The sequence below is a fragment of the Astatotilapia calliptera genome, chromosome 7 (genome assembly GCF_964374335.1).
Source record: "Astatotilapia calliptera chromosome 7, fAstCal68.1, whole genome shotgun sequence".
Taxonomy (NCBI): Eukaryota; Metazoa; Chordata; class Actinopteri; order Cichliformes; family Cichlidae; genus Astatotilapia; species Astatotilapia calliptera.
Genome location: NC_137428.1, coordinates 57,115,046 through 57,138,234, shown reverse-complemented (window position 1 = coordinate 57,138,234; position 23,189 = coordinate 57,115,046). Strand labels below are relative to the sequence as shown.

General features: G+C 39.3%; 2 protein-coding genes across 6 annotated transcripts; one reads left to right on the top strand and one right to left on the bottom strand.

Annotated features, from left to right (window-relative positions):
- The first annotated feature begins 1,611 nt into the window (after positions 1–1,611).
- Positions 1,612–15,572, top strand: bnip2 (BCL2 interacting protein 2). 5 transcript variants are annotated; one of them, XR_003272953.2, is made up of 12 exons: positions 1,612–2,719; positions 5,516–5,611; positions 5,732–5,799; positions 9,818–9,994; positions 11,410–11,592; positions 12,189–12,291; positions 12,366–12,497; positions 12,624–12,710; positions 12,800–12,898; positions 13,469–13,504; positions 13,919–14,021; positions 14,763–15,572. XR_003272953.2 is itself a non-coding variant. In XM_026175909.2 (12 exons), exons 1-11 carry the CDS (start codon positions 2,355–2,357, stop codon positions 14,089–14,091), a joined length of 1,359 nt encoding a protein of 452 aa, XP_026031694.1. In that variant the 5' UTR covers positions 1,616–2,354; the 3' UTR covers positions 14,092–14,106; positions 14,763–15,572. The 5 variants fall into 5 exon arrangements, 3 of the variants coding, with proteins under 3 accessions (XP_026031694.1, XP_026031691.1, XP_026031693.1); XR_003272952.2 differs by having other exon boundaries at positions 13,913–14,021; XM_026175909.2 differs by lacking the exon at positions 13,919–14,021 and adding an exon at positions 14,079–14,106 and having other exon boundaries at positions 1,616–2,719.
- On the bottom strand, positions 15,210–17,790 carry LOC113026775 (beta-1,3-galactosyl-O-glycosyl-glycoprotein beta-1,6-N-acetylglucosaminyltransferase 3-like). The gene has a single exon (XM_026175903.2). The coding sequence runs from the start codon at positions 17,717–17,719 to the stop codon at positions 16,451–16,453; it is 1,269 nt and encodes a 422-aa protein (XP_026031688.1). The 5' UTR covers positions 17,720–17,790; the 3' UTR covers positions 15,210–16,450.
- Between the last annotated feature and the right edge of the window lie 5,399 nt (positions 17,791–23,189).

The following is a 23,189-nucleotide window of genomic DNA, read 5'->3' as shown; positions in this document are numbered from 1 at the left end:
GTTGAAAATTTGTGGACTATGTTTGAAAGCTTGGTCAGTGCCAGGAAACCAACCAATTTAAATGAACTCTTCTGCCAAGAAAGAGTAAAATAAATTCAAATTCAAACTTGTGCACCCAATTTTTGTTTTTTAAAGTCATTAAATATATGCACTGTACCATTCCACCCTGAAAGAAAGAAGAGTTCAAAGAAATCATTAAAGCCCCCAATTACCATGATATTCATGGCCATGATGAGTGTATGTAAACTTCTGACAACTCTGCATTCTTACATACAAAACTGAGTATTATTTTGTGCACACAAAATTTCTTGGCTGGAGGCTGCAGGTAGAAAGCTGATAAAACAGACAGGGCTTCTAAAATACCAATTCCATTGCATTATACACAGGACTGGTTCAGTTTACTTTGCAATAGTCAGCTACTGACCATAACTGACATTATTTCATGTAGTTAATAACTAAATCCATTAATTTAGAATTTCTTTGAAAGTAATTACTGCAAAGTTAGAGATGGATAAAGCATTACACAATAATGCTTTTCTTTTCGGTATTTCTATGCAAACAGGAGAACTTTGCATATTCAACATTTACAGTTAGTCAAACCAAATTAGCCTTGCAAAAACAGAGGCCTACTATACAAGACAGGCTACAAGTATGCACTTCAACAGCTTCATTATTTCATTGGTAATGATGAATAAAGTCATATTTTAAATAATTACTGAAAGGATAATGAAGTAATCACTGACAAAGTAACTATAATCCGATTACATATCTTTTTAAAAATGAATTGCGCTCAGAGTTACTTATTTGTGTAACCTTATTAGCTAAGAGATTATTTGCTGGATTAGGTATAAATGTTACTGCCCTAATGTAATGAAATATATCATAACACAAGCTCTTTTTACAGTGTTGCCTTTTCAGACACAGCGTCACTAATGCTTATTAAATAAAGTGAATAAAAAGAAAAAGTGAAAAAAAAATTACTTTGGCTTGACCAAATAACTAGCAGTTACTTCCCACTATAAGAGAGAACAGTGCGATTCCTAGTATAAACCATCAGACGAAATCAGCACGTTGCGGTTTTTAACCTTTAACCCACTGCTGCACGAATCACTAATGGATAGCAAGATGAAAGCAAAAAATACAATTTGGACAACAGAGCTGGATTAGAGACGTGTGTGAACCAGACTGCGTAGTCTCTACCTTGTCATTATATGTTTCCAGTATCAGCAGAGGGCAGTGAAGCTTGCTAGGGTAAAGACACTTCTGCGGCTAATGGAAGGGCCGTTGCTATTAGGGGTTGCCAGATTTGCTCGTTTTCCACGGACCAGAGCAGTCTGAGCGATTAACTCTTTAGGTATATTGCGTTGTTTTGTTTTTTATCATTATTATTACATACTTTATAATCTACATTTTGCTAACTTTATTTTATGTGGGACACTCAAAAAGAAGTTTCAGTTTTGAAAATATAATATCATTATGTTACTCGTGGTCACAGCAGGGCAGTAAAAAGAAAAGCTTACAGTGCACCAAAATGACATTTTAATGAAATTTGGCGTGCTTTTGTGTGCTTGCACACAAAAAAATAAATTCATAAATCACACGTGACCACAAACTGTGTCGTTTATGCCGAAGAATCTGCAGGAAACACAACTGGCAACTCCGCTGACCATAAACTGTATGCATATCTATGATAGAGCAAGGCGTTGTTAGCAAACGGTTAACTTCTGCCGTTTAGTTGCCGAGGTTCGTGTGTCGGCAAATTAAAAGGAAGTAGTCTTTGTATTTAACATGGGTCCAAGAAAAGACTGTCTTTACGTTGAGCTGTAGTTGATGACTGCCGAATTATTTCTTTTTTTGGCTCATAGACAGCGTTAATTGGAATACAAAGCTTGTTTTGTCGTGGCTAAACTTTGCTAACCCCAAAGCTAGCCTGACTGAATGTGTTACGTCCACCGGAGAGCCCTCTGGACTTGGAGGAAGGAAGGAAGGAAACTGATAAGTAGGATAACTGCGCACCTATGCTTCTGCAAAGCTAGAACTCTTTAGGACTCTTGAGTTAACACCGTGACGCATTTAGAAAAGGTGACTATCTGTAGACTTCGCGTGATATTTGACACTGTTTGGTTAATGAGATATGCTGTTAGTTGGCATAGCTAGCTGCTAGCGCCACGTCTCTGGGCTAGCTGTGCAGCAGACGAGAGCTATCCTGTTAGCCACAAACTTCCAAAGAAGTTGTGTAAGTCAGATTTTTCTTTCTGGTTGAGTTGGTCAAGGAGCTGAACGGTGATTAAAGCGTTTCACGGTCAGACTCTTTAACTCTGATCTGCTGTACCACCGGGACAACCGAGAAACTTATGGCATCGGATGTGATTGAGAGTGAAGCGGTGCTGAAGGGTGTAAGTAATATGAATTTGAACAATAGCAGCCCAGATACTGTCACACCCAGGAGGACTCTTGAGGATTTGGGAAACAGACAGACTTCCAGCCCGTCATCATCCGGTGTATCGGGAGAAGGCGATGACGAGGAAACAGACGAATTGCAAAATAGCACAGCTTCTGCTGCAGAAAAGGGCGAAGAGGAGTTTCAAGACAGTCTAACCAAAACAAGCGGTACGCCACAAGAAAGGAAGACTCCAGACAATGTGCAGAAGCAACGAGGAAAAAGCTCTACCCCGGTGAGCGTTCCCCAGCCACGCTCACCAGCTGGAGCCACTGGAAGGTGTGTATTTAGACATTTTTGTGTTTTCCTTACATAGAAGCAAACTATGAGAAAATTAGCACAGATATGGTTTAGTCTCTCCCAGAGTCAAACGATAGTTTTGTCTGTGGTTCTAAAGTGGACCTAGGTGTACATGTGACTGTTTGTTTATCTGCCTTTGTATTGGTTATAGCGTAGTCTGACGGCCCTGTGTCAGTTGGGATAGGCTCCGGTGGCGTGCCAAAGAGCGTCGTATCATTGGCCTACAGTCTGTGAAATATATCTCAGACATGTCTCTCATGAATGAAGTCATTTTCAGCCAGAAAAGCATCTCTGTCATAGGGTAGAAACTGAAATCAGTTTTTGGAAGAGTGACTTTTATGTCCTTTTATTTATTCAGGTTGAAAGTCTCATTGACATTAAAAATTCATATTACATATTAAAAAAGAAACATGGAAAAATCAGGAGTCACTTTTTAGCACAACATCGATCCTCTGCAGAAAGATGTGTCAAAGCTATGGATTTCAGAATTGACAAGCCACCTATCCTTAACTATTATTGTCAATAAATATTGCTTACTGGGAGCCAATCACTCTTGTGTCTTCATTCCATTTCTCTTATTAGATATTTGTCAGTAATGTTTTTTTCATGCAGGAAAAAATAAGCAACTTGACATGGCGTGGATACTCTAAAACATTGTACTTATAGGTGTGTTTTTTATTTATTATTTTACATTTTTTGCAGTAATCTTGAAAATTGCTTGTCCAGGAGTTAACTTCCAAAAATGTCATCATTTAACCTCAGAGTTCATCTACGTCTTTGTAGCACTGGTACTTTGCTCTAAAAATAGTTGTTTTCAACATCTTGCCAGAAACTGTTGGAAACCAGCCATCCCAAAACTAATTCAGGACCATCAGATTACTTTGCAGATCTTAAGTTCAGAAAAAGCTGTTTCAGTTTAGCCAAACTGGTCATTTACAAAGGTTTGCCTACGGTAACTTCTGAACTTGTTAAGATGTGAAATTGAAGGTTTTCTCTACAGACATTAGTGCACTTTGCTCTGCACCCCTGAGGGATTTTTAAACTAAGTATTGTGAATATTAACTTGGAGGGAGCTATAAAGAATGGTAACAGACTTCAACCCTTCACATAACTAAAACAGAAAAACGCAGCAAAAATAAATGTAGATAGAATGATAAACTTACAATAATCTTGTATTTGTTTCATTTATGTTGAAATTATGAATATGAAAAATGACTTCTTAACTGGTAACACATTTACTTTTGCCTTGAGCTTTATTTAAACAAATTAGCATTGCATCTTTAAAGTTTTTCCATAGTTGAACCATCCCCCACTGATATCCATATTAATTCAGTTCTCTATTGTGCTCAGTATAATAATTACACCTTTAAAATTTCTGTCATCTTTTCCTTTTGACTTTTTAATGTAGCTAATTTCTTTCTATATGCTTCCATTTGCATTGATTGCAATGGTTCCCTCTCAGGAAACTACATTCCTGTAGCAGTTGGATTTCAGATGTAATGTGAGGATTAGCACCGTGTACAAGTAGACAGCTAAACTGACATATTATGAAATGTTGAGTACTGAATGCCCAGAATGTTTGTGTGTCTGGAAGTACAAATTCCGCAGTCTATATGATTAATGCATCAAAGGGAGCTTGGTACAACATGGATACAGATACCATTGGTCTGCACTGGTGAGCAGTCGGTTTATAAACTAAGCCCTTAGCACAAGCTTGTAAGCTTTTTAAGAAGCTACTGAAACTGAGATTTTCAAACATCTATTTCATATGATTACTTTTGTCTCATGTTAAGACATTTTATTAATTGAAAACAGGCAATGAGGATAAACTTCCTTTTAGGTTGCTTTAATCATTAAAAGCCACAATATTGAATATACAGTCCAAAAACATGCTTTTATCTCCATAATCTTTTTACCCCACACTTTACAGTTGCTCTACTTTGTTGGCAATGAAAACGTAGCCTGACAGATATAGGATTTTTAGGATCAATACCAATAGTTAGTTATTTTATGAGTTCAATATTTTAGATATTATTTCCTTTAATAAACATGAATGTGACACATGCATAGTAGTGATATGTAAAGAAGATTTTAGTTTTGCAATTATAAGTAATATTGGTGGGTGAATCAATACTTGCAGGCTCTGGTGCCTTCATTGTAAGGGTCAAAGATATTTTTCACCTCCTTACAGTTCTTGGGGGTCAAAAATTACTCAAAAATGCCAACCCTTATTTTGGACCTACAGACCTGTAAACGTATATTGGTTCTTTAAGTTGGCAGCATTTTGAGTATTAGAGGACTGTTTTGTTTTTTGGGTTTGTTGGGTACCTTTTGCATTAGTATAGCTTAAGTAAAATTACTTGTCAGCTTATTAATTTAAAATCGAATTGATTTGTTTCGAATAAATCCAGTTATTATGGCAGATGTTCTTCCTTCTTTATTCGTACAGTGTATGCTCATGTGCTTTTGTGTAGCCAAGTGTACCTATTATACACTGACTTTTTGAAGATTTTAATTGATGATGTATTAGCCCAAGGACAAAAATTGCCTTACTTTCAGCACATCAGGAATGCGTCTGCATTTTCCCCTTAATCATTTTAAGACTAAACAAGTCATTGTTTTAAGATGCCCAATTACACGTTTGGATTTCACAGATAATTTCCGCTTCCCCTCCTCCTGATCTTGATACATTTTCAAGTGCAAGACAACAATCAAGCAGTTAGAGATTGTTAACCATAACAGATTGTTCAACCTTTTTCCCCTTTTCATTCCCAGCCTTGAACGTCAAGAGTCAGTTGCCACAACAGAAGCCCGCCTCAGAATGGAAGGAGTTGAACTTAAGGAAGAGTGGCAGGATGAGGACTTTCCACGGTACTGTCTCAATCGCACTTATATCATGCTTCATAGCTTTGCATCACATGTTTGGGTTTTTCAAAGTCCCATTAACCGTGAATCTGTTGAATGTATCATTATCTTTTGTATGAATCTTAGGCCTCTCCCAGAGGAAGAGGAGCTTGAAGATGAGCTTTTTGCAGAAGCTTCTGAGGCAGGAAACTCTGGTAATGAAAACACAATACCGTTCTTTGCATTGCTACAGTCAAAAACAGAACACTGAAGAACAAAGTTCTTGCATTTTAAAATGCACATGGCCATATGGAAGTTAAAAGAGATACTGGTTGATCTTCAATTCATGTGCATTCAGCTGAAACTGAGGCCTGAGCAGTCTGAGTTTTACAAATCAAAAGAGTAATTTCTGACGTGGTCTTTTTAGTACAAAATCCTCTCAGGTAGGGGTGCGCGGTATAAAAGGTATACGGTAGAAACAATATAAAATTGGCCAACGGTAGAGATTTTGACTTTACTGCGATAGCGAATGTTGATGGTGTCATCAAGCTGCGCCTGTTTTGGTCGAAAGCATCGCAGCGGCTGCAAACAATATCATCTGCAAATTATGTCGAGCGACGGTAATAGCAAAGAGACTAAGCACTTTTGGAATACGGGGAAAGCCAAAAACTGCACTTCCTAGACTTCCGTACCATTGATTAATTTTTGCTGAATTCTCTCGCAGCTGCTCTATTCCATGTTGTTGCAGTATATTAATGACTAACCTCGTATTGTGAATGGATTATCTCAGATGTTCTCCTGACTGAAGTTTGGTCCGTTTACAGCATCCCGACATGTGATTGTATATGTCCCTAACCACCAGAAACCCTCACGTTAACATTTATCGAGTGGAAAAAAGTTAACAGCCATCCTTCAGCTTCACTGTGCTAATGTTATGCTAACGTAGCTGTTTTGCTAGCGATCACGTAGCACATCACTATATACCAGCTAGCTCAACTTCAGTAACCCTACAAAGTCACTGCTGTTTAGTTTTCTGTCTTCATTTATGTTGGAAATGACAGCAGAGCTGTACGTTTGAATTTTTCAGAGATCTCTCAGTCAGAACATGCAATATCATGTTTAGGTGGAAACTAGCGAGCTAACTTCCTTGTCACTACCCGATCCGTACCGGAAACCCGATCGGCACCCCGCATGCGCAAATCTTCCGTCACTTCCTCTCTTTGCCAACATTGCGACATTCAATATATTTGAATGATACGGTTAGCGCCCAGTTAGCTCCTAGCATTTCTCAACAGCTCTGCCTCCTTTTCGACTGCCCGGGACATTTAAACAATGGATAATCCGTATACAAAGAAATTCATGCTTTTCTCCTCAACAGAGAGCGTCCCCCGATTGAGCAACAGCGCCGTAAAATAAGAAGAATGGCGCCTAATTACAGAGTTAATAATGCAGACTTTGTAATATCTCACGTGTAGATTCATCAGCCAGATTAAGTGTTTACTGACAATTGACAGTGATAGCGCACATCATCATCACTATTCCAACAATCCTCTCCTCACAGACAAGCATAAACACACTCGACTATCGCTAAATCAGATTTAACACACGTTTGTCCATCCATTCGCTTCCGCTTATCCTTTTCAGGGTCGCGGGGGGCGCTGGAGCCTATCCCAGCTGTCATAGGGCGAGAGGCAGGGTACACCCTGGACAGGTCGCCAGTCTGTCGCAGGGCTAACACACAAGGACAGACAACCATTCACACTCACATTCACTCACACATTCACACCTAGTGGCAATTTGGATTATCCAATTAACCTGTCCCCACAAGCTGCATGTCTTTGGACCGTGGGAGGAAGCCGGAGTACCCGGAGAGAACCCACGCAAACACGGGGAGAACATGCAAACTCCACACAGAAAGACCCCGGCCTGATGGTGGAATTGAACTCAGGACCTTCTTGCTGTGCGGCAACAGTGCTAACCACCGTGCCACCGTGCTGCCCTATAATAGGGTTTATTCGCTCCGTCAGCAGGTGGCGGTATCCTCGTACACTGGGGAGTAAACTGCCATTAAACGAACAGAAGAAAAAGAAAACATCTGCACATGCGCGGTACGGATCAGGTAGACCCGATTTGTACGGTCAGACTTTACACATGCGCAGTAAGGATCGGGGAGTCCTGATCCGTAACTTTCTTTTTATTTTTCGTTTTTGTCTACATTGTACTGAAATGCTTCATTATTGCAAACATTTTAAGATATACTTGTTATTCTTAACATCTTAACAGATACTCTGACCCATAACTATCGTAAAACGCAACGACCGGAAGTAGAAACCTTTCGCGCATGCGGGGTACCGATCGGGTTTCCGGTACGGATCGGGTAGTGACATTCCTGCTAACTTCTAACTCTGTTAAAAATAAATTCTGTTTTCATGGATGCCTGGATGTTAAACGTAATTATTACACCTGGTAAAGCAGCAACGCTGATCATTTTATTAAAGGTGAAAGAATTTAGACAGTTTTTAACTCTCAGTGATGCTGCAGTGTTTGTTTGACTTTGGGACCTGAAGAAGACAGAGTTTTGGACCCAGATTACTCCGCAAGGCTCCTCACTACGGCAGCCGTAATGCTCCGGCAATCCATCAAGCGGTGCGCCTTCATAGCTTACCAAAGTCGTACTGAAACATTTTTGACAGATTTCTGCGCGCCATGTACTACATAAAATCTGTTTGAGGTCGGTAACCACAACCAGAATTCATACATAAGGCACACTGTTGATCTTTGAGAAAATTAAATGATTTTAAGTGTGCCCAATGGTGTGTAAAAATACGTTATACAGAAGAAAAGAATATATCGCGATATATATATCGTTACCGCACATGCTTCAAATTATACCGTGATATTTCTTTGCCAAGCTGCAGTGGAATGATGTTCGCTGAAACCAAAATTTCCATTTTAAAAGACTGTAATGTTGAAAGTGTCACTTAATTTCTATACCAGCCAAGCTTCACATTAGTGTTGGCTGAACTTCAAAGTATTTGAAAAGTATTTTTTCATAAACAAGCTCTGTGAAGTACCAAAGCATAGTATTAAACTGGCTCTGGAGCTAATTAAATACTTTAGTAATCATTATCCCTGGCATTGTCAGTTCTGCTTTCATTGCTATAGAAATTTGGAAAAGAGATTTCCTTTTTGTTATGAGTATATAAACAATATCATTAATGTCGATTTCAATTTTATTCATATAGCACATTTCATGACATGTAAACTCAATGTCATAAAAGATAAAAATAAAAAAAACTTGACAAAGAAATACAAGGTAACACACACACTTTGTGCTGAGCTACAGCCAGGTGGTAGAGCAGGCTAATCTACTAATCAGGTAGTTGGTGGTTCGATCCCCATCTGCATCTGCTGCTCTGTGTGCCAAATATCCAAGATGTTTGGAACCATTAAAATGTCTGCACCTGATGGCCTGAGAGGTCTAATTGGGTTATAGATACTGAGGAAGTCAGAGATCTACTGTTCAGCCAAACCATTGAGGGCTTTATGAACTAATAGAAGCATTTTAAAGTAAATTCCGTACTGAACTGGGGGCACTTCAAAATTTGGGTAATATGTTCAAATTTACAAGTATGTGTGAAGGTTCTGGTTGCATTCTGAACAAGCTACTGATGATTTGGATAATCTGCCAAATAGAGCATTACAGTAGTTTCATTTCCCCAGTATGAATACATGGACTAATTTCTCTGAGCCAGTTTCAAAAAATAATTTTTATAGCATATTTTAGTGCATATTTCTAACTATTATTGGATATTTTCCCTCCATAAATTCTTAAATTTGCTCTTCCGTTTCTGTCTTTAAATACCAATTTAAAATAGATCTTTTTTGGTATTAGCAGTAGAAAGTTTTTATAATTTCTTTTATAAGGAAAACTGGTAAGACTGCACATTAAAAATACTGTCAAAATGAAAAGCCCTGCATTCACTTTTAGTTGAAATGCACACACACATTAAAATAAGTACCAACAAGAATACTGCCTATGCAATAGGTTAAAATGCCTCTTCCTACCAACCCATGATTCCAATCCCTACTTAAATAAGAGACGCACCAGAAAAGAACTGCTCACCACATGTAATCACTGTGTTATCTCTGACCTGAAAAAGCTTGAACCTTTCAAAAAGCTGTTCTCACAGTAGACCGTATAATCATTATTGATTTGACATCCTACCCTAGGCTACGCAGTGAATCATGGCAAGAAGACTAAGAAAAAACTTGCAGCTCCAGACATCAGTCTCACTCTTGACCGCAGTGAAGGTTCTCTTCTCTCTGACGAGCTGGATGAAAGCACAGAGCTAGACCTCAGTGACATGGACACGCCCTCGGACAACAGCAATGAATTTGAATGGGAAGGTAGGAATTATATATAATTTAAAATAATTAAAAATATTGGTCTGGTACTTCTGGTATTATCCTTTAACCCTCATTGTTTCACTTTGCTTATTTAAAGGCAGATGTTACACATCATCTTTTAGATGAGGTCTAGTTGGGATGTTATTTTCACAACAAACAGAAGTTCTCCGGTCTTTTTTTTTAATATCTGGGTTCTTGCGCCCATGTGGTTTTTTTTTTTTTTTTCTTCCTGTATTTTTTTACAGGTTTGCTTAGGCAGCTGACTGCCTGCAGTGTGGTTAAAATATGCTTTGTTGTTTTTTGTTTCCACACTGCTGCCTTCCTCTTTTTCACTTGGAAGAATTGTTTCCATTCTCTGCCTGGAAACAGGCTGCAGGCCAGCAACAGGTTTCTCTGTTCCTTGTGGTAAGATCTTTTGGACAGCTGTCTTTTTATTTTTCAAACAAATCAAGATGTTTTTTTGTTTGTTTTTCATTTTTGTTCGTTTGGTTTGTTCCTCCCCACCATATTTCATACCTTTTCATTTTTACTTAATATATTTGATTCATCTCCCCCTTTCTTTCAATTGTTCCTGCTTGAGTAAACAATAGCAGGTTATCACTTAATGGTGAAATTGTTGGCCATTTTGTCCTGTTTGATTATCAGTTATTCAGTGAGTCACAATTTAAAAGCATTCAAATTTCAGAGAATAACTACTGGAACAAGAAAACTTCATTGATCTCTGCACGAAAATTGATTTGCCGCAGTTGCTTAACACAGTAATAAAAGAGTAAATGCCTTAAGCATAAAACTTAAATTAAACTTGTATTAAGTTATATTGTTCCAAAATCAAACAAGACATGAGACCAGACAATTAGAATTAAATTAAATTAAATTAAGAACATTTTGGTCCTCTTCACAGAAAACACACTCAAGTTTGTCCGTTTGATTTAATCTCACGGTTTCATAAGTTTTGATTTGCTTGTTGCATGCTTGATATCATGTGATCATGTGAGTACTTTCCTTGATGTCTGCATGATGAACTTGACATTCTGCACATCATGCAGCTATGCTGTAAATCTTACAAACGATCCTCAGATATCCTTGGGCATTTGAGCAAATGCAGCACTCTACAGTAGAAGTGTGTTTTGCTTTTGCTTTCCTACAGGAAATTATGAATTTTCTCCCCAGAAAAAGTGAAGTGAGCGTATGGAATTGAGGATGTGAATGTTGGTGTTGATTCAGAGAAAGAACATCCCTCAAGATACACAAGATTAAAGCAAGAAAATAAATGTGCATATGATTTGAAATTTAAAATACGAATTATCGCGTGATCTCAAAATTGTATCACATTTGACCAAAAGGAATCTGATTTGAATCATGTGTTAAGTTTGCAGCATTCAAGTTGTTAGTTTAACTTGCCTCTTCTCCTTCAGATGATCTTCCTAAGCCAAAACCCACAGAACTACTACAGAAAGGCGTGGAGTCAGTTCACGAGTATTCGGCCTCAGAGGAGAGGGAAGACAGTCGACGCTGGAAGATGCTTCGTATTGGAGACCAGGAACACAGAGTGGACATGAAGGCCATTGAACCTTACAAGAGAGTCATCAGCCATGGAGGCCAGTACCATTGAAGTACCTCTAGTAGCAAGTCTTGAAACTTTACATACAATTTGGCAGCATCTCACTGTACTTATTAGAAGTATTATTTTTAAGGGCCTCTCTAAATAAATTATGAGTGATTCCTAATCTTAATTCCAGCTGCAGCCAGGACATGAAAACTACATTTATAGAGTCATCGGTGAAATCTGACAACAAAGACACTTAGGTATATCTGCCCCAGCTTGAGGCTTAAAAAGCTTTCATCACAGAGGTTACACTTTTACAAAACGTTGATTCACAAGATTATGGCTTCATTAACGGTTAAATCCAGTGATGACACAATCAAAGCCATAGTCTGGCTCCTCCCACCAGAGCAAAGAACAAATGGCATGCTAATTAATCTTATAGACACAGTAAGCCCAAAACAATGTTATGATTGGCTCATATTTTATCCGATCGGTTCTTTGGTAGCAGCAGTGGATGAATAAACTGTATTGCCGGTACACGTTTGACATGATTCAATCAGCTTGTGTGTATTCACAGTATGAATTCCTTTTTTTTTTTTTTTTTAAATATTAAAAATGACTTTGTGGCGTTTGAATCTCTCATTGCAGGTTACTATGGAGACGGTTTGAATGCCGTAATTGTGTTTGCTGTGTGCTTTATGCCGGAGAGCAATCAGCCAAATTACAGATACATCATGGAGAATTTATTCAAGTGAGTTTTTATTTGAAATTTAGTTCCTTCGCACATTTTAGAGAGCTGTGTCAAATGCGATATTCTTGTTTCAGGTACGTCATTGGCACACTGGAGCTTTTGGTTGCTGAGAACTATATGATTGTGTATTTAAACGGGGCGACCTCTCGTAAGAAGATGCCAACTGTTGGCTGGCTTAGAAAGTGCTATCAGCAGATTGATAGGAGGTGAGTGAGTTGCACAACTTGGAAAACAGGTTTTTAAAAGACAGACAATATGAGAACATAGATATTTGGGTCACTTCAGACAAATAAGCATCAGATCGTAACACCTGTCCTCACTCTTCTGTACAGGCTACGGAAGAATCTGAAATCCTTGATAATCGTACACCCCTCTTGGTTCATTCGCACCCTGCTGGCACTCACCAAACCTTTCATAAGGTAACTGTAATGTAAAAAGGTAATCACAAGTCAAAGACATTCGTGGTGTAATCTCTTTATTCTGAATGTTTCTGATTTCTTTTTCACAGCTCCAAATTTAGTCAGAAAATCAAGTACGTGTACAGCTTGTCAGACCTTGCTGACCTGGTTCCAATGGAGTATGTGTCCATACCAGATTGTATCAAACAGTAAGTATGGTGTTTGTAGCACTGATGTCTGTGTTGCATTATAGTGGTTTTCCTCGTGGCAAGGGTAGGCCGTAAGTTAGCTGTGTCCCACTGACCTAAATGTGCACACTGCGTCATTATACAGGAGATACAGTCTGCCCAAAGCCCATAAGCATTACTATTATTATTATTATGATTATTATTATTATTATCATCATCATATATGCATGATCCCATGTTACAATGGCAATGTTTTATTGCCACGTCACTACATATTGCTTCCAGTGTATACACAGCTTAGGTTGTTGTTTTGTAAGTATTCTATAAGCTGCTGTTAAATATCGTAGTCTTCATTTCTTTGCTAATATGCATAATTATTGAGCTGCACTACAAATTACTCATGCTGTCTTCTTCTTTGAGGCTCTGCACGTGACAAATCTTGTATCGTCACGGCATTTAAAAAGGCAGCACAAATAACTCATCTTGACTCAGTGAAACTCAGTAAAATGTTTTTCTCTTTTGGATGTGTGGTTGCTGTCGGCTGTGTGTTTCTTCTTCTGCCTAACCCGATTTCCCTGCCCCCTTCTTAAGGTTTGACGAGGAAAAAAATAGGAAAAGCCGTAAAAGGTATATGCACTTTCACCCAGGGTCAGCTTCCGCATCTTCTGCATTTCATAAAACTAACAGAGAAATGATGAGTTGGCTTTCAGAAATGCACCAAGACACCTAACTTTCTTTCATTTTCATAGTTGGATGATTTTTAGTTACTGCTTGTCCCAAATCAACAGCTTTCCTCTTCAACTCCCCACATGTTCATCTGATTTGATTCAGGATTTACCTTCCTAATTAACAGATTGAGAGTACATTTTTTGGTCTCCAAAAAATAGGTGACTTGGTGATTATTTAACCAGCTAAATAGATTTTCTGAGCCACTTTTGTGAAGATCATCCCCAAAAGACTATTGCATTTACATTTATCACCTCAAAGCTACCTTAAAATTGTATTCAGCACTTAGTTTTGTTTGTTTTTTTTAAGCCGCAGAGCGTGCTTGCTCACAGCTCATACTTGCTGTCACAAGTCATAACTTCACAAGCTACATGAAGATAAGGTTTCAAGGAAGCTGAATGTGTTGCTGCTTGTTAAGGTAAAAAAAGCCAGGGCATTAAGTTGCACTTACTTGCATTTATCTTGTGAAAAACAGGCTCTTATTTTGAGGAGGTTGGTGTTTGGTAAGTTTGTTCGTGTGTACAAATGAATGGGGTCAAGTAAGGAAGTAGCTCGCCTTAGTCACTGTGGTTTTTGGTGGCACTGCAGCCGTGGCCTCACATGGTTTAGTAACTGGCTCTCACTGAACACACGGTTTGTTCATTCTCACAGCTCTTTGCATGACTCACTGCTTACCCGCTGCCCACTGATTTTTGGTAATTGCCACTTCTTTCAGTTTTAATATTCTGCTTATTGTTGATTCAGTAATGACCACTCAGGAAGAGATGTATTCAGCAAGACAAAGGCTTTTCTGGCAATATTTAATGTATTTTTACTGCTAAAGTAGAAGCCAAAGTAGAAATTTTTCACTTTTCAATGGAAACAGGAAACTTTTAACGATACAGCTGGTACTGATCTTTGTACTGATCAGACATTTTAAGAAGTTGCATGTATACAAAATATATACATGTGTATATACAATATACAAATTGGGATTTGTATATATTTTAGCGGTTTAAATTTTTTTTTTTTTTTTTTTTTTTTTTGGGCAAACTGGTCTAGTGAGTCTGATCATTTTTATACATTCCTGTGTATAGAAATAATCCTGACACCAAAAAATCCCATTTTGATAGTGTTACAGATTTTGTACAGTTTTAATGACCACTAAACTTGTGTGCAGAATCGATCAGGACATGCACGGCAAAACGGAGAGCGCAGCTGCTACTGTCCCGGAGTGACCTGGCTCACGCTTCGAGACGTGGAAAGGAACGGTGAAGAATGTTGAGGACTGCAGCCATTCATGTTTGTTTTCTGGGTGATGGGACTGGAGGCTTCTTTGCATCAAGAAAGTGCCTTTTTGACATGATGCTGCCTGTTACATGTTGGAACTGTTTTTTGTTTTTGTGCTGCATTTCTGTGTCAACCAGTTTGATCTGCAGCACTTTGTCCACATGCTGTCATAAACTTTTTAATCCTTTTTTATTTACTCCTGTATCTCATGTCAAACTAAGCGCATTGGTTTCCCTGTAGCTACTGGTGTATGTACACTATTTGAGGCACTCTTGTTACAAGTGGTTGATGCATGTTCTACTTTATTACATTTAAAATTATATATTTATATTCAAAAGGTGTCAAAGGAAATAAATTAATATATTTTTATGATGGATCTGATTTTAAACTGCGTATTAGGTCACTGACTCACTGAGTGGCATTGGATAGAACACGTTTAATGGCATCTTGTTCACTGTTCACTGCTGATGTTCTCTGTTAAAATCCTGCCTGGGGAAAGGAAATCTTTGTTTTTATTTTTTTTTATTTTTCTCGATCTTTTTTTTTCTTTTTTTTCTTTTTTTTTTTTTTTTGGCCCCTCACTTGAATGTACTGTTTTTGCTTGTTGGGGGTGAACACTTGCGAAAGAAACTATCTGAACCAAGGATGTAGGTCTTTATTTTCTCATTTCCTTCAAAGTAAAGCCATGGATCCAATCTGATTGCTTTGTATCTTTTATTATTGTTGTTATTATTAGTTTTAGATCTTTTTTTTTTTTTTTTTTTTTGTAATGCAAAATTTTTGGGAATAACAAGATAGTTTTTGCGCTACAATAGTTCTGTAGTGGTCAAAAGTATGTTTAACAGGAAATGAGAATTTACAAGAACAAAAACAAAAGGCAACGTGCACTCAGCTATTAATTGTCTATATGGAAATAAAAATGTAGCCTAATGCAGTAGTTCTGCAGTAAATGTGCTTTCAGTTAGGTTAAAACTTTTGCTTGAGACAATGTGAGCTGAGTTAACTACCTAGTAATTGCAAGGACAAAATTTGAGAAACCTCTGTTTAAATACAATATAAAAAAAATACAATACAAAAACAATACACTTAAAAAGAAAAGATTTGAATTTCAAATGATCTGTTGTGAAAGTTTAACAGACATACTTTAAGCAATGTTTTTCACCTTTGCGTGTCTCTTCTGCCATACTTGAGCTCCACTAGATGGCACTGCAATTACAGGTTTCACTGACAAGAAACTATTAACAGCTCTACAAGAAGGCTTGAAAGAAGTACCAAAAATGACAAGGAACAGTGACAGCCACGGGATTTTACATTTACATGACTGACATTTTAGTATAAATTATTGCTGATCTGAAAAAATCTAATTCTCCATAGTTGTTGAAAAACCAAGGCATTAGACCCCTTTGCTTTGTTACAACACCTCCCAACATTCTTATCTTTTTAACCACTAAAGGCAAAAATAAAACTCAGGATCTTCTACGGGTGTAACTTAGAAAGGACTTTCTACTTACAACAAACAACGCAAACTTCACTTATAATGAATGACACTTTTAATTCATTGTAAGTATTACTCAATGGTCACATTTTCCTAGTGGACAGTGGATCATGACCTAAAGCTTTGAAACGCAGCACTGATTCCAGACACCTTATGGCAACATCATCATCCTCTGGATCAAACTTATTTGCAAACAGGTGGTGTTGTTTCAGGAGCCATGGGAGGTCACCCGCTCCATACACACAAATAGCTCTTCTGTAAACACCAGTGCATGGGTAATATGGGGCTCCCTTATTCATATCTCCTGCTAAATACGACCACTTCACTGCCCGAGCCAAAGCTAGCATGTCTGACATGTCATACTTCCCATTTTGGGGCATTGACCCAGGAACAGAGGGCATCCTCTGCAGGGTGGCCCACAAGTGCTCATCAGGGCTGTATGTGTCCTTCTCCCACTCCAGAAACTTCTGAACCTCTCTGTCCTCCATCACATGTTCCACAAAAGCTCTTGTGACCACAAAGTAGGCATTTCCTGAGAACATGGGGATGCTGATTGGTGGGTCACTTTTCCTCACATTTGTGTTGATAACACTCTTTGTGATATTGTGGTGATACTGCCAACGACCTTTCTTGTAGCCAGAAGTCACCTCGGACTCCATGCTGTTCCTCCCATTGAGAAGCTTCAGTGCCCTCACAATCTCTCTGTTTGTTTTGATGGGGAAGTCTGTCCCACAGGTGTTAAGCAGGTACCTCCAGTTGATGTGAGTATTTAGCAGATCTTTCATGCAATTCAGATCTGCCTGTACTCTGAACCACGAGGCATATACCACTCTTTCTAATTTACTGGCTACAAACACATTAGGAAAGCATGAAGCAATCGCAGCCACAGCCTTCATGAATGATGCAGAGGAGTTCTGGTCCACGTGTACACAGTAAATGTTCTGAGGAGCATAAACAGCTCGTAGAAGCCGCTCAAACATCTCAATGTTGTCATGGATCACCATGGAGTATGCAATGGGGAAATCTTTCTCTTCCTCACTGAGAGGAGCTGTGATGAAACCTCTTTTTTCAATGTAAGCCTGACAGTTCACTGTTGCGTTAATGTAGAAGTCCTCAGAAAAAACATTCTTCTTTTTCCTGGATGACAGAAGCCTTTCTAATTCACCTTCCTTACCTTTCACATCACCAGTGATAATAGTCGAACAACCAGGCAGATCAGCTGAGAACTGAGGAGGTATTTGCAGATCAGACGGTGACTGTTCAGAGCCAAATCTCCAAAGAGCAAAAGAAAGGAACAAAACCATCAAGGTAAGAAAAAGATTTCTTAACATACGACCCTTTGTAAAATACATATCCTTGTTTGAAAGGGACTGCCACACAGGTGACTTTGTCTTCGGTGCAGGTTACAATTCGACTAAATGGTGAGAGGCTGCACCGTGGGGAGGTGTGTCAAGCTAAGGTGGAGACAATAAAAACATTACCTGGGAGGTTATGCCTATTACATCTATTTCTTTTGTCCCCATGATAGATCAGAGAAAACCGACTCATAGTGTATTAAAACATCTATATTTCTTTTTATTCAATCATCTTCCGGAAGAGAGAGACCCCCTGCACAGCCCAAACGCCAGTTGCAGGATCTCTAACATTAGAATCATAAACTATGTCTCATATATTATTTTGGTACTTTACACGTCACACAGTTTCGATACCAACATTCCTCATATGGCAAAGTTCCACTTTTCTGTGTCTTATCTATTAATATGCCTGTGCACTAAAACTTCCTGTGCAGCTTGCAATAACTTCCCCTTTCTAAGGTCTGTCTGAACTTAGTTTCACTCTGTCTGTTGCTCATACTCTACAAAAAACATGCAGTTTCTTGTCAGCCTGTGACCTAGTCTCAAAGCTGGCCTTCTTTTCTACATAAAACAATCTAATGAGCAGATACGCATTAAAAAATATCTCTCTATTTCTTACAGCATCAGTAGTGCTGATGTCACTGATACACCAGTGCAAATTCAAACAGATGATATTTTCAGGATGATAGTTTATAACACGCTGGTGTGTTTCAAGGTGTACTGATAGCATCAATTAGAAAAGATTTTATTTCTATTTACAATAAATCATGCAAGTTTCACTTACAAATTTAATATCAGGTTGAAAAAAATATATACATTCACACAAACTTGTAACTTTTCAGACATTACTCACGTGGTCTAAGAAATGGTAATATACTGTACAGATACGGGCACCTCATATAGGAAATATTCACCTTAAGTCGAAAGAAACCTACCAAAACAAATTAACTCTTCATTCTCTTTTGATCATTAACCATTTTAACTTTGAATACTTGTCCGTCTTGATACTGTGCATCCATGATACATACCTCAGTTAGGGTGAGCTCTAGATGCATCTGAGGCATTAACATTTTGATCATAAAATTAAAAAAAAAAACTCAAGAAAACAATGGCACAGTAACAACCACAGGCTTTTACATATTACATGACTGATATTTTAGTCGATGTTTCTCAATAGCTCAGTTATTTATGCTGCATGGCTTTTGGACCCTTGCTTCATGTAACTCCATTTCTCTGCCTTCCTGTTTCCTCGTCACCTCACTAAAGGCAATGAAAAAATTCTTAATATAAATCTTTATAATAATTTATTTAAATCTCAAAAACTACATATCAATGCCATGATATTTACTTAAATAACTCGAATATCACAAATTACACTTTTAAATCATTGTAAGTATTACTCTGTGCCTGGGTCCTCGTCACAAAACATGACATCACTGTTTTGTACATTTAAACACAATTTAATCCCCACATTTGTGAAAGAAATGCAAAACACTTTTTTGAAAAGTCTGTAGCAAAACCATCAAATCTGATAAAGGTTATTTAAATGCTGGAAAAGAAGAATGAATTGGAATATTAAAAAAAATACATATCCTAACCTTAATTACTGGGGGAGAATAATGGATGATGCTCATAGTGAGTAAAAAGTAAACTGACTGCATTTTTTGGATACATACAAAAATACTCCCAAAACAGAATAAAAATATTACAAATAAATTATTAGAAAATATTAATAAAAAACTATGAAAGTGAGGCAACTTTGCCTGTGGTAGAATGTATATAATGTATGAAAAAATCTTTACTGCTGATACTAATTTTACTAATTTAATAATTCTAATTTTGTGTTGTAAGATTTATGAGTTTCATACATTCATAGTGGTACTTGGGAGAGCTTGACATTTTATCAGGTGGTACACACTGTAAAAAGTTTGAGAAACACTGATAAGTGTATGTGTGCTTTTGGAAAACATTTAAAGCTGCAGTACAGAATCTTTTGAAACAAGCTTAAAACATTTTTAGAATAGAAACAGAGCACTCTGCTTCTCTCTACAGCTCCTCACTCCACCAGGGCTGTTTGGCACTTTCTGATAGTGTGCAAATGTGATGTACGTACTGCGGCAGTCATACAGACAACCGGATGGTCCAAAGGTTGGCCTACCTATTACTGGCTGAGGTTTAAGTAGAGTTGTGGCTGAACCACATAAAAATATATCATTAATTTTAATCTCCCCAATCAATGATAATGTTATGTTGGTTTTGCAGATTCTGCATAGCAGGTTTAATATAGGGGGAAAACAACTTCCAGATTGTGTGAGTAAAATCAGGTTTTTTCTCTTTGTCAGTTTAACAGTTTCTGTTGTGCCTGTCACTGTTCCCTGTCTGTCTTCTTACCCGGTTCTTCCTGACCTTGTACTTTCTCCTCATGTTCCCCTCTTTCCTCTCTCCCTCTTTGGACTGACAATCTTACACAAATAGATTATATACAATTAGATGAAAAATTAAATTAATATGAAACAAATACTGTAGATCATTGGTTAAATGATCACCAAGCAATATTTGTTTGTGCAGACCTGCCATAACTGTGGGGGACTAGCCCAACCGGAATAGTATGGTGGGGGGAGTTTTGTTCTTCCGGTGCGGTCTGTGTGTTTTGTCATGTGCTGGAGTACCATTAAAAGTTTTACAGCGGACGAACATCGAGAGTGATTAGTGGCTCGTCGCATCACACGAGAGTGCTACATGGTGTCAGAAGACGGTACGGACGTCACGCCAGCGCGTATGTTTATATCCCTGTCGGGGTACCGCACTGCCTATTGTGCGCTGTGTCGGATTAGCCGCTAAAGAAAAAACAAAAAAGAGAAAAGAAGTCGCCCCATCATGGCGGACGGATTTTGCAGACCTGACCCTCTGGTTTTTGATGAGAACATTGCCGAGAATTGGCGTGTTTTTGAAAGGGAGTATGATATTTTCATCGCCGCAGCTCACTCTGACAAGCCGGCAAAGACAAGGGCTTACATTCTCCTGAATATTGCTGGACCAGACGCCATTGAACGAGAACGCTCGTTCGTTTATGCTCCTGCCATTCGCGCAGCTGGTGCAGATGGAGAGATACTCACTGCTGCTGAGTCCAGAGAGGATCCAGAGTGTTTGAAGGCAAAATTTCGAGAAATCTGCAATCCTCAACACAACAGGACGATGGAAAGATATAGATTCCACACCAGAAATCAGAAGCCAGGTGAGACACTTGAATCATTCATCAGTGATTTAAAGATCAAGGCTAAATGTTGTCACTTTGGGGACCTCACTGACAAGATGCTCAGTGATCGTATCGTCTGTGGTGTCATTAGCGACACGTTGAGAAAGGCTCTGCTAAGAGACAGCGAGCTAACACTTGCTAAAGCTATCTCGGTGTGTCGAATACACGAAATGACTGAAAAAAACAGCAAGACACTAGCAACACAAGCTACCAGTGTCGACGCAGTAAAGCCCATTCTGAACAGCAAGCACAAGCCTAAGCCCCTTTCATTCCCACAGACTGTCACCAATTGCTCCAAATGTGGAGGCAGCCAAGCGAGACAAGTGTCCAGCATTTGGACAACAGTGTCACAACTGTAAAAAAACTGAATCACTACAAAAGTTGCTGCAAGTCTAAACCACGCAGCCATCACAGAGCCCCTAACAGACAGACTGCAAGGCGGCTTGTGAACGAATTAACAGTGAGTGAGCCACCACTTCAAGATGAAACGTTTTACGTGGATGGTGTAGAGCTTGACAGACAGATTGACTGCATCCACGCTAAAGCTAATAAAAAAGATGAGGGATTTGTCACAATACACATAAATGGCGTGCCCACAGAGATGAAAGTAGATACGGGAGCGAAATGCAATGTCATGTCACTCAAGACTTTCGAAACAGTGAATGGCAGAAGACAGACTGTTAAACAAGAGAATCCTGTGAGCCTTGTTACCTATGGAGGCACGAGAATTCAGACCACTGGAACTGTTACACTCCCTTGTTGCTTAAAGAAGCAGTGTCACACGTTGCCTTTCTTTTTGGTGGATAGAGAAGTGCAACCGCTGCTAGGATTTCGAGCATGCATGGAAATGGGCATTGTGAAAATGAGCCCTGAGGTCCACCAGATCAGCACAGAAAGCAGCACAGATTTCAGCTCCCACATATTCACACAATACCATGACCTGTTCAGTGATGAACTGGGGGAACTTCCAGTCACATACTCAATGATACTAGACCCTGATGTACAGCCTGTCGTCCGTCCAGCCCACCGCATCCCCGTCGCGATGCAAGAAAGAGTCAAAGCTGAACTTGAACGCATGCAACGCATCGGCGTTGTAACACCAGTCACCGAGCCTACTGACTGGGTGTCCTCAATGGTGGCAGCACACAAGAAAGACAAGCATGAGATTAGACTGTGCATAAATCCAAAAGACCTCAACACAGCACTGAAAAGACCCCATCACCCAATGCGCAGCGTTGAGGAAGTGGCAGCACAGATGTCAGGAGCGACAGTGTTCTCAGTGCTAGATGCAAAAAAACTCCTTCTGGCAAATACGGCTCGTCGAGAAATCCTCAATGCTGACCACATTCAGCACCCCATTTGGGCGATACAGGTTTCTGCGGATGCCCTTTGGTATCAACTCAGCCAGTGAGGTGTTCCAGCGCTCCATGGAACAGCTGTTTGCCGGTTACCCGTGCTCGGTCATTGTGGATGACATCATCATCGGAGGACACAGAGTGGCCGAGCATGATGCCAACCTGAAAAAAGTGCTGACACGTGCTCGAGAGATCAAACTCAGGCTAAACCCTGACAAGTGCAAATTTCGCCTAGATCAAGTGTCATATGTGGGCCACATCTTCACAAGGGACGGTCTAAAAGCAGACCCCTCCAAAACCACAGCAATAGGAGCAATGCCGGTGCCCATGGATGTCACGTTGCTACAGCGCTTCCTCGGTATGGTTAATTACCTTGGGAAATACATACCGAACCTTAGTGAGATTGCCGCACCCCTAAGGAAACTAACCCACAAGGAGACTGCGTGGTGCTGGTTCCCACAGCACCAAGAGGCTTTCGACCACCTCAAATCATGCCTCTCCAGCCCGCCAGTATTGGCGTATTACAACGTCAAGGAGCCAGTCACACTGACATGTGATGCATCATGCTATGGGCTGGGCGCTGCGTGTTTGCAAAATGGCAGACCGGTGGCCTTCGCCTCGCGTGCTCTCACTGACACAGAGACGCGATATGCTCAAATAGAGAAGGAGCTCCTCGCCGTGGTGTTTGCCTACACAAAGTTCAAAGATTATGTCTATGGCAAAGCAACAATCATTGAAACTGACCACCAGCCCCTGGTGACCATAATGAAAAAGCCAATCCATGCCGCCCCTGCCCGGCTCCAGAGGATGTTACTGCGACTACAGAGTTACGACATCAGTCTGGTCTACAAAAAGG

Bases quoted from the DNA above. Each gene is read 5' to 3' on its own strand.
- LOC113026775 (XM_026175903.2), bottom strand. From the start codon at position 17,719: ATGTATTTTACAAAGGGTCGTATGTTAAGAAATCTTTTTCTTACCTTG.
- bnip2 (XM_026175906.2), top strand. From the start codon at position 2,355: ATGGCATCGGATGTGATTGAGAGTGAAGCGGTGCTGAAGGGTGTAAGT. The intron at 5,612-5,731 runs GTACTGTCTCAA...TATGAATCTTAG, and splicing joins CAGGATGAGGACTTTCCACG to GCCTCTCCCAGAGGAAGAGG. The intron at 13,505-14,762 runs GTATATGCACTT...ACTTGTGTGCAG, and splicing joins AATAGGAAAAGCCGTAAAAG to AATCGATCAGGACATGCACG.